This window comes from Monopterus albus, unplaced genomic scaffold (assembly GCF_001952655.1).
Source record: "Monopterus albus unplaced genomic scaffold, M_albus_1.0 scaffold9.1, whole genome shotgun sequence".
NCBI lineage: Eukaryota > Metazoa > Chordata > Actinopteri > Synbranchiformes > Synbranchidae > Monopterus > Monopterus albus.
In genome coordinates this window covers 1324673-1335348 of record NW_018127889.1, presented here as the reverse complement: position 1 = coordinate 1335348, position 10676 = coordinate 1324673, and the positions used below count along the sequence as shown (strand labels likewise).

Sequence of the window (10676 nt, the reverse complement as noted above, 5' to 3'; positions counted from 1 at the left end):
ACATATCACATTCACAAGAATGGGCTGTATGGACGGATGGACAAACAACCTGAAAACATGATGCCTCCAGCCACAGCTATCACTGCCACGGAGGAATAGGGGGGGAAAAAAAAGACCTAAGGTGTAAATAAAAAGTGAGTGTTGCAGGAGAGATGCGCATCTCAGATTCAGTGTGGACTGACACATTTGACAGAAGAGTTCTATCTACGGTGTGAGATGTGCATAGAAAAGGCATCTAAAAACGTATTCAGGGTGGATTAGGGGGTTAGATGCCTAAGTAGATAATATCACAGTATGCAAACAACACTGGGCCTACCTGAACCCTGATGCTGTGGTAAACACAGAGCCAGAAGAGCAGCAGAGCACACAGGAAGAGAGCCTGAAAGAAAGCATCCAATGTTCCAGGAAACCAGTTGTTCACCAGGAATGACAGTGGGAAGAATGGATCTGAAGAGCAAAAGCAACAAAAAACAACCATTTGCAGTTGACAGATGAAAACCACTATTCGTGTGACTCCAAATGCTACTTCTGCAATGAAAATAATGGAATATACTAAAATACCTGAGTGTAAATGGGTGACAGAAGTTACATTGTGTCTAAATTAAAGGTAAAATGCTTCTTTGAAAGGGAGAATACTGAAACTCACCATTGTAGAGCAGCAGTAATGGGAGGAGGATAGACATCCATTTTTGTTCTATGCCCCAGTCCCTCATAGAAAACTTCCTCAGTGAGTGTGCAAACATGCACTGAAACATGCAGAGAAAAAATATTATTAGTCATCCTGCATTCTGGAAAAGTCATTTTGAAATTTCTGATTTATGCACATCATCATTTGTTCACCGTCACTTTTGGTCAGAGTGTGGAAGCATTACATAGGCTCTGTGAAATTAATGTAGATGAGGAAGACCTAAAGTAACCAGTGTCACTCCTCTTACCGTCACCACAAAGGTCAGCACCACAAAGACGAAGCGGAACCAGATTTCCACTTGTGAGAATGTGGGATTGTAGGTTTTCCACTAAGGAGGGATCGAAAACAAGAACAAAAAGGAGAAAAACAAGAGTAAAATGTGGTAAGTGACTGTGAGCTCAAGATACTAAACCAATTGCAGCGACAAAAACAAAGATATTGATCCATTTTATGAGGTGAAAAAAATCCTGCCACTGTTTGTCACTTACCACAAACTTGACCTTGATTTCATATGTAATATTTTCAAGGCCCTTGAAGCTGACCATGACCTGGTACTGGGTGTAGTTCAGATAGCCCAGATGGAGCACTATGATCTCATCACATTTCTTTAAAGAGAGACAGAAAAACAGAAAAATGACAATCCAGAGAGAGAGAGAGAGCGAGCGAGCTGGCTGGCTGGCTGGGTCGCTGATAGACACTTACAGCCCCGCAGTGAAGCTTTCGTGATTTCTGGTGCACATTGCTGATGTGTATTACACTGGCATCCTGCATCACCCCCTTTAGCTCAACGTTGATCTCAAAAGGCTGCTGGAAGTCTCTCACTGACACAGAGAGTAGCATCAAGACGTTATTAACCATAACAAAGTATGGTTAGAAAATAATCAAAGAGGAAGAGATATCAACAACCGTGGCTCATTGTGTGGTCTTACTATTGCTGTTTTCAACCTGCATGACACAGATGAGCCATAACTGCTGGTTGTAGGTGGTTAGGGGAGACGAAAGCAGAGTGAAGGGCCCAGTCTGAAAACACACAATGAATCAAATGGGTTACCATATCCATAAAAAAAAAAAAAATAAAAAAAACTTTGGAAGAGGTGTACAGTTTTACAATTGTGACAATCAAGATACATGGTAAAGTTATGTACAGTGAAGTATTTCCTTCTAGCACACTCTCAAAACATATCCCTGTGACCTATCATTCAAACACGTGGCAGCCAAAAACTAGCACAAGATCGGTAATACACACCTTTCTGCTTTAGAAATGTCTTACCTTAACTGATGCATTTTTTACAAGTAACTGATCAGCACTATGCTCTTGCTCAGAAATAGTCCTAGGGCCTAAAAAAAGGAAGAAAACACAAACACATTTTACAAAGCAAAAATCTATTTGGCCTTGAAAAAAAATGAACATGTGCAAGTCATGTCTACAAAGTGTAGACTAATTTAAACATCACTGGACATCTTACTAGTTAAATGACTGAAATGACTATACTAAGTAATCCCATTCTGTGCAAACAAAACAACTAAGCTAAACAAATCTGCACATTTCTGCTACATAATTAAGAATGGTCTCTTTCTCTTTCAGTAAGAGCAGCTGAATGCTGAAGTCACCAAAATGTTAATAAAAAAAACCCATCTCTAACAAAAGGCAATCTCAAATTTGCAGTGGTTGCAAAAGAAATGACATGAGAAAACATGTATGCCCAGGGAGAAAAGCATGGATGCTACACCAGTAAACTGCAGTGTTCACACAAACAACATAATCAAGATTCAATTGTCTTGCACTTGTCTTTTCAGCTGATAAACTCTGATTGGCAATGTTGTGTAATTTGTTTTAAATAAAAGGAAATGTGCTGTTCGTGTTCTTGATATTTTAATAAAACACTGTCATTTAGATTTTTTTTGTTAGTGAATTGTTAGCGGTTTCTAAAAATTAGTAGTAGGTTGTTTCACCATGAGGATGGCAGTCATAAATGTTTTTCTGATTCCAAAAGAGTGCATGACAGAAAAAGACTTTAATCCACTGGACTATCTAGAAAGGAGCTGAATAGGGGTAAACAAGCAGTTTACCAAGTCAAGTATTCTGTTGTCAGACAAAATTACTTGTTCACTTTCTCGGTATCTGGAAACCTATCTGTGTTTTATTATGATTCCTGACCAACACCCAGCCAGTGCTGCCATAACCTTTATCAAGCATACCTGCAATTCCAATGAATACTGTGAGGCCGAAGCAGATGAGGAACGCCACGAAGACCAGGACAAAATGCCTTTTAGACAGGGTATAGAGCCGCATAGGGGCCAGTCTGTCACAGAGATACTTTAGTTATGATTAACACACACAAGCTAATCACAAGAGCTACAAGAAGAAAGTCGGACTGTGGTTAGGTAATATTTGTTTTGTGGTTGTTAGTCTACATGGTACAGGTGCGGATATGCCAGCCCAGTTAGCTTCCATGCTACTTTAAGCTACCAGTAACCGCGGTTTTAACACCGTTCGCACGTTTACACATCACTGACAAATCTCCAGTGTAACCGCTACTTAAATCTAACACTTACCGCTCCATTTATTTTGGGTTACGGTCTTATTGGCGACAAAAAAACGCTAAAATTCGACAGTGAACGAACATCCGCATATCAACATCACTCTGCGACAATTGAAATGTCAACGATAGGAAAGGAAAAAGGTCACGTGGTACCAGTGAGGCGAAAAGGGTCACGTGGTGCCAGTGAGGCGGAAAAGGAACGTGGATAAAGGAGACCTGAGTAGGGATGTAGGAGAGTTCACTCCATCCTGTCGCTTCCTTCTTCCCTCCTTCTATAGATATACATTGTCATATATTTTTCAGTGCTTTACCTTTGGTCGGCATATTTTTTTTTTTTTTGCGGTAATGTATTTTATTTAGCCAAAAGCCGTGAGGTTCAAAGTCTTGAAGGCATGGATGGACATCGGGCAATGCGAAATGCCCACCACCGCCTTCTGCAGCTAAATCTTAGGCCCGGTCAGCGGTTTTGCGCATGTGTAGCACGGTGACATCTCATGTCAACGTTTGTTTTAATTTCTAATGAGCTATTTGTGCCATATCATTCCATCCCTTACAGGTTGAACGACAAAATGCATATTTTAAACTTGAAATCTGGTATTAACAAACGCAGGTCTATGGCTAAAACCCACTCCCCAAATCCACACTTGTTGCATTTGATTGGAACTAAGGCGTCTACTTCGCTTTAAATTGTGGGATTATCAATCAAATAACCTACATATTGAAAATTGTATTGGAAAATGTTAAGCATCAGTGGCTTTCCCTTTTTCCACTAACATTTTCTTGGATTATTCTATTTATTGGGGAGTACACTTGCTTTCCGCTTTATAGGCATACAAAGGAACAAAACATAAAACAATAAAAGAGTACATTTGCTTATAAATCAAAGCGATGAATACATTTCTTTGCATCTACCATCATAAAACAGTAGGTCGCGGTATGACAACTGCTCTGATGCTGCTCTGGTTTAAGATGTGCATTGTTAAATGATAATTCACAGCACAAAATGGCCTGGATACAACACTGCAGGATAATTCCCATTGTCTCAGGAGATAGGCTAAACCCACCTGTAAAAGCGATCATCTCGGTAAGGTGTCAGGTCCTCCTTCAGATCGTTGTAAGCCTCATGTATCTTCCTACAGAAGTATTTCAGCTCGCTGTACAGCGGGTTTTCTAAACCGGAGGAGTAGTCGGTGTCCATTATTACACCGAGCCGTCTGGCGGCTCAAAATGGCGATAGGGGACACGATCCGCTGCCTTTAGAGGACAGCACGATGTGTCTGTATTGGCTCAGTCCTTGAATTTAAATTACAGGCGAAGCCGTTTAGTTTGTGTCTTTCAAAGACGGAAAAAAAAGCTAAACAAAAATGAAGAGGGGGCGGAAGCATACGGCAGATGGGTCACGTGATGAGAGTTCAGCACCACGGACAGAGAGCAGCGACAGCACAGACACGCCAGTGAGGGCTGGTAACCTGGGTCTGTGGGTGTATAACATAATATCACAATTTTAATAAAATCATACTTTCATTAAATCTTTAAGATATGAGCCGTTGTATCTGAAAATGAGTCTGTGTATGCTAAACTCTTAGTGATCAATACAGGGCACTAACAAAGGCTATATCTTCAACCATTTCCAAACAAACAAGGTTTGAACAATGCCATCTCTGAACCTGACAATATTACAGCAAATATGTAGGAGACAAGACCCAGTATTTTTTTTCTGAAACAATTATGTTTTATTCAAAAGATGCGTACATATACAATTATAAAATAATTTACATGGCATGCCTTACTATCCATTTACTATAAACGTTCAGTCATCAAATCTGACTTTTCAAGTGTTTGTCATTTAAATCTACACCTACAAATACAAAGCACATCTCTTTCCTAAAGAAAAGCCAAATCCTACAGTATCTACAACAGATCACCTGATAAAATTGCAAACTTTTGTCAACACAAAGAAATGTTCGGAAAAACTCAGCAATATACAGTAAATATAGATACTATATCTCTTTTAGGAAATAATCTCATAAATAAAACATACAGACCAGTAACTGAGATGCTAAACTAAAAGAACGGCATTAACTGTGGTAAAAAGTAATGACAAAGGACGTTTTCCCCTAAGAAAATATTGCACAACAAAAAAAAAAAAAAAATTTTTTAGGATATGCTCACGTTTTTTTTTTAACGGTTTAGAATTTTTTCTGAAATTCTTTTTCAGTCCCCCCCAACCCTACAACCCCACTCTGAGATACACATTTTGCTGTGACATGGAAATATCACACTAAAATATGTACTCTAATTAATTCAGAGACCATAATGACAGATTTTTATACCTAGAATTAAGTTACACTTCTTTCTAGGTTTATTTATTCAAACTTTAAATTTTAGCAAATGCATATTTTGGCACAAATTTGAGGTAACCTTAATCACAACTGCCTTTCAATGAGCTGAAACATTGCTGTTGCTTTTAGCAATTTAGCAACATCTTATGCAAATAAAACCTATTACAGATACAGTATCTGCGGTGTGTCTAATAATTTGCCCAAACTCTTAAAAGGTTGGCCCTGCTCAGTGTCATTATTTAAGCATGAACACAAACTTCACTGCCTGAAATTAAAAAAAAAATAAACCAGCTTTTCAGAATTCAGTGTCAGCTTAATTTCAATAGCTTCATCCTTCATTGGAGTTCTGACTTCAAAGATTCAGTGACAATGTATTAGGCTAAACTTTTTTTGTGGTCATAGCTGTTGAGTTTAACGGTACTACAGCTTCACTCCACAGCTGAAATTACACTTAGAACACAGTGGAGACAGATGTAAACAGACATCTGTCAAAGTCAACCATATCTCTTTACAACATATACATATGACTGATATGCATTTACATGACTTCTGAAAAGAGTATGAAATGGCATAAGTGAAATATACAAAAATAAAATTTCCTGTACCTTGCTTACATGTTTAGTGTGGTCTTTAAGAGCAGGGACAGTCTCCCAACTACATAATCACTTCACAGAAGTGACAGCAGGTGACAAATCACTTGCCCAAAGTTGTTCAATCCGGGCCTTGGCGATTTCTCCTGTGCCCATGTCACAATATGTAGATATTTCACTAAGTACAGGACATGTCAGTCAAAGCTATTCTGTAGACTGCTCCCGCCTGAATACTCCAGACTACACAGCAATATTCAAACTCTACCACCGGTCTCCAAAATACAGCATATAAGCCGAAATCCATATAGACAAGGTATGAAGATTTTATATCACAAGCAATGACAGTAATGTTAGAATTCATATCTGAACAGATAAACAACACAATGTACATAAATTAATCCATGTAGCAGAGTAACATTTCTCCTCCTTCAAAGTGGAAAACACTGCAGTTCACCTCACCTTTACTTACTCCTTGACCTTCCAAAGATTAACAGTGACACACCTTTGACAACAGTGAAAAGTGTGAACTATTAGTAGTGCTCCTAATTAATGCATATACCTAAGCCTCACTAGCCCTGCGATGGACTGGCGACCTGTCCATGGTGTACTCCGCCTCTCGCCCGCAGCCGGCTGGGATTGGCTCCAGCCCCCCGTGACCCCCGTTTGGGACTAAGCGGTATAGAAAATGGATGGATGGATACCTAAGCCTCACTTCCAGCCAAGAAAGACCGAGATAGTAACTAAATAAATGGCACTCCCACCCTCCATCATGTTTAAACATTTAATAAAGTCCTAAAAGCTGTATAATAAAACTGTTTCACCGAAGGTTTGTACAGCAATGGATTTCAATGTCCAGTAGCCTAGTACCTGTGCACTCTGGGGAAAAAACAACTTTTTGATCTCCAGAGTGTGGTTTTCAAGTATTACTGCTGCCTCTTTTACAAACTGCATCTTGACAGTCCTCTCTTGGTTAACCGACTGGTTATCACATCTATAAACGTCTTGTAGCTAAAGCAGCATTTATTTGCATGATGATTACCAAAGCTCAGCTCTTTGGCCCTGCATGCATCGCCTGGTGCCACTGACTGCCAAACAGAGCAAATCTGAGGGGATCCTTGGCAAATGCAGCCAATGCATATTGCACCAACTCTAGTGGCAGCATTGTGTAGTGCAGCGTGATTGTATCTCTCTCTGTATGACCAGGGCTTTTACTATTCCAGTTTATTAACCTCAAATGAAAACAGCTGTGCTCCTTCAGCAGAGTGCATTTATATCCCAGATATAACTCAGGGTAAGCAGAAAGGGGACATTTCATTTGAGGCGTTGAGTGACATTGGCTAAAGCCACTGCAAAGGCCTGCACAGCAGAAAATGGATATTGGAAGTCCAGAATGTAGGCATTGCCATCAATCCTGCCAAACTGCATCACCTGCATCAAAAATCAAAAAACAAAAACATTAGTAGAGACAATAGGCAAAGTATGAGTATAGCACGCAGTGAGTAATACTGCTTGAGCTAAAGCTCTCTCACCTGTCTGCCCTCCAGTTCTATTTGAAAGTTCTTGGCAGACTCCTGTGTGACACGCCCACCAAAGTCCAGCTGGTAGACCTGTGTCGCTTCATTCCACAGTGGCTGCTTGTTGGCCATGACATACACAAACCCCTGGCTGCCAAGCCCTCTGTCCTCCTTCTCGTTGGCCTTTCGACACTTGATCTCATCCAGTTCACTGGCAGTCCTCAGGTTCCTCTTACTCTTCCAGCCCTTTTTTCCACTCTGGCACTGATTGAGCAGCTCATCCCCACTGATGAAAAGCTCTGGCTCACTTTCCGAGCTGTCTTGGAACTCACTGTTGGCAGTGGCTTTATTCAACTTCTTAGCCTTCAACTGCTGGTCTTTCTGTCCCTTCAGCTTTTTCTTGTCCCTTCCTCCCAGCCGTGGACTGGAGATGAGTGAGTTGAAATCACCCAGAGCCCTGCCCTCCTTTTTTGACTTGCTCCCTTCAGCCAGAGGTGGCACGTTAGCCTCATCAGCCCGACCATCTGCACGCTTTCGGTTCTTCTTGCTGAACTTTTCACACCGCTGTGGCACAGGGCTCTCAGTTAAAGACAGCACCTCCTGAAAACCATCCCCAGCATCTGCCATGGCCTCTTGTAATCCTCCATGGTTCTGTGATTCTGCTGGTGGTGGCAGAGGGGGTCGTGGTGCAGGAGGAGGAGGTGAGAGAACACTTTTGTCTACTGCCACGTGGGAGGCTTTGGGTGGTAGTGGCACTGCAGGACTGGGACTGGGCATAGGGGGGCAAGAGTTATAGGTACCCCAAGGAGTTTGAAGGGCAACGGGAGGAATGGGCAGCCCAGCATAGGCACTTCCTCCTGGATACATGGGTGGAAGGGGGCAGCAGGTGAGGTTTGCCAAGTTTGCAGGGTAACCTGGCTGTAAGACAAGGGCTGCATCCTGCTGTGAGAAAGGTACTGGTGCCACCATCTCTTTTGGGGAGGAGCAGGGATGTGGTGACCCTGGCACAGGCTGGAGCTGCGCTCCAGAATAGGCAGCTGCTGAAGGGTACTGGAGAGAGATCTGGTACCCTGCCGCTGTTGCAGCAGCTTGAAATGATGCAGCACTGGGGCTGATGGGGGACTTTGGAGAAAGTACAAAAGGTAGCCTGGATGCATCCAAGGGCTGAGCTGGACTAAGAATAAGTGGGGATGGTTTGTGGGATCCAGAGAGGCCTGTGGGGTTGAATGTTGCTGTCCTTTCCTGAGGAACCCACACCTCCTCGGTGGCAGTTGGGTCCCACTGGTAGGGAGGTGGGCGCCTGACAACTAGCCCTGATGCATCATTTGCTCCTAGTGCCAGATTCTTCAGTGTCTGGTTCATTGTTTCATCCTCAGTAAATGCTGAATTAACATAGTCAGCCCTGTCTCTGTTACTTCCTCCCCCTGCTGCATTCCCAGATCCTTCAAGAGAGTGCAGCAGGTTGTAAGAAGACTGGGAGGACAGAGGAGTGGCACCATTGGAGTGAACAATAACTGTGCTGTGTGGTGCCCCATTCCCTGAAGGGAAATCTTGTCTGATAATAGTTCCTCCTGCTATTCCATTAGCACTCCCTGGGGTAGTATTTCCTACACTTGATCCATTGCTACACTGACTGCATGTATATAAGGCTGTTGGAACCCTCTGCTGGAATGAGGCTGCTAGAGCGCTATTTTTGGCCTTAGGAGGCAGTGGTCTAGGCGGTTCCAGCATTTGGGAAACTTTGAGAGCGGCCTCTCGGCTGTTCCTCCTGAGAGTGGCATGGATCAGACTGCTGTCCAGCCTCTGCCCGGGATTCCTGCCTACAGAACTGTTCTGATTGGCTGGGTCAGGGTAAGGGGGTGGGTCTCCGCTGGGTATGGAGTAGCGAGGTACAGTGAGTCTGTTGAGAGTGGCAGAGGTGTAGGGTCAGCTGAAGAGGAGGAGGAGGAAGATGAAGAGGTGACCCTGAGAGTGGCAGAGCTGCCAGGTCCCTGGAGTGTGTACACATTCTGATTGCAGACAAGGCGCGTTCTAGGACGACATACTTCCTCCACATTCCCACTGCTGTCAAATGTCGTTATCCTTTCATATCCCAGTGGTGTGGGGTATTGCGCTTGTTGCTGACCTGAAGGATAAAGTTGGAACTCTCCCTTCTTCAAACAAAGGTCACCAGGAGGAGGAGTCCCACTGGTGCCTGCTCCTGTTTCAGATGCGGCATTAGAAGCTGCAGTAGAAGCTGATACTGAGGCAGAAGCAGCCACTGTACCGGGGTAGGGGGGTGGGGGGTTCATCTTGCTGAGCTCAAGAGGGGCACTGAACACCACTGTGTCACCCTCAGCCAGCTGTGGAGTTGACCGAGTAGTCTTGATTTTCAGTAGGTGATCCTGTTCACCCCCAACAGCTCTCTCAACCACTAAATTAGACGGTGGTTGAGGGATCTGGATCTGTAGTGCCCCCAGCTGGAGCTGATGCATAGCCGCACCTGAAGACTGTCCTGATGACATAGAGGGAACGGGAATTTGAATTTGAAGCTGTTGCTGAAGCTGATGGTGGTGCTGCTGTTGTTGCATCTGTTGCTGCTGCTGCTGAATCTGAATTTGTTGTTGCTGCTGTTGCTGTATGTGATGCTGGAGCTGCTGTTGATGATGCTGTTGTATATGTTGAAGCTGCTGCTGAAGCTGCTGCTGTTGTAAGTGCTGCTGCTGGAGTATCTGCTGCTGCTGAAGCTGTGGGTGGTGTTGTAGTAGTTGTTGATGCTGCTGCTGATGTTGTTGTTGTTGCTGATGGTGATTTGGTTGTTCTTGCTGTTGTTGTGAAGGATGATAAGAAGGTGGAGGTCCCACCATTAGGCGACCCATTTCCAGTCCCCCAAAGATGACCTGACCGGGACTGGAAAACCTGGTAGGTACTGTGTACTGGGCTGTCAGAATCCCATCCTGGCTCTGGTCAGACCCACTGGCAGGCGCTCCCGCACGGGGTGCTGTGGGGTTTTTTAAGAC

The 10676-nt window shown here is 43.3% G+C and overlaps 2 protein-coding genes across 4 annotated transcripts in view; both read right to left on the bottom strand.

Annotated features, from left to right (window-relative positions):
• tmem181 (transmembrane protein 181) overlaps window positions 1-4621 on the bottom strand; it is a 9187-nt gene extending 4566 nt beyond the window's left edge. Inside the window, exons 1-9 of one of the 3 annotated variants that reach the window (XM_020589710.1) lie at window positions 4296-4621; window positions 2888-2991; window positions 1959-2026; window positions 1618-1708; window positions 1391-1509; window positions 1177-1293; window positions 936-1016; window positions 647-746; window positions 317-447 (exon numbers count right to left, since the gene is read on the bottom strand). In XM_020589710.1, coding sequence (XP_020445366.1) covers window positions 317-447; window positions 647-746; window positions 936-1016; window positions 1177-1293; window positions 1391-1509; window positions 1618-1708; window positions 1959-2026; window positions 2888-2991; window positions 4296-4429 — 945 coding nt within the window. In that variant the 5' untranslated portion in view covers window positions 4430-4621. Of the gene's footprint in view, window positions 1-316; window positions 448-646; window positions 747-935; window positions 1017-1176; window positions 1294-1390; window positions 1510-1617; window positions 1709-1958; window positions 2027-2887; window positions 2992-3244; window positions 3521-4295 lie in introns of those variants that run through there. The other 2 variants (XM_020589704.1, XM_020589716.1) reach the window with 2 other exon arrangements.
• Window positions 4622-4952: 331 nt separating this feature from the next.
• tulp4a (TUB like protein 4a) overlaps window positions 4953-10676 on the bottom strand; it is a 20844-nt gene continuing 15120 nt past the window's right edge. The window contains 3 exon segments of the mRNA XM_020587997.1: window positions 4953-7591; window positions 7693-9605; window positions 9608-10639. Coding sequence (XP_020443653.1) covers window positions 7475-7591; window positions 7693-9605; window positions 9608-10639 — 3062 coding nt within the window. The 3' untranslated portion in view covers window positions 4953-7474.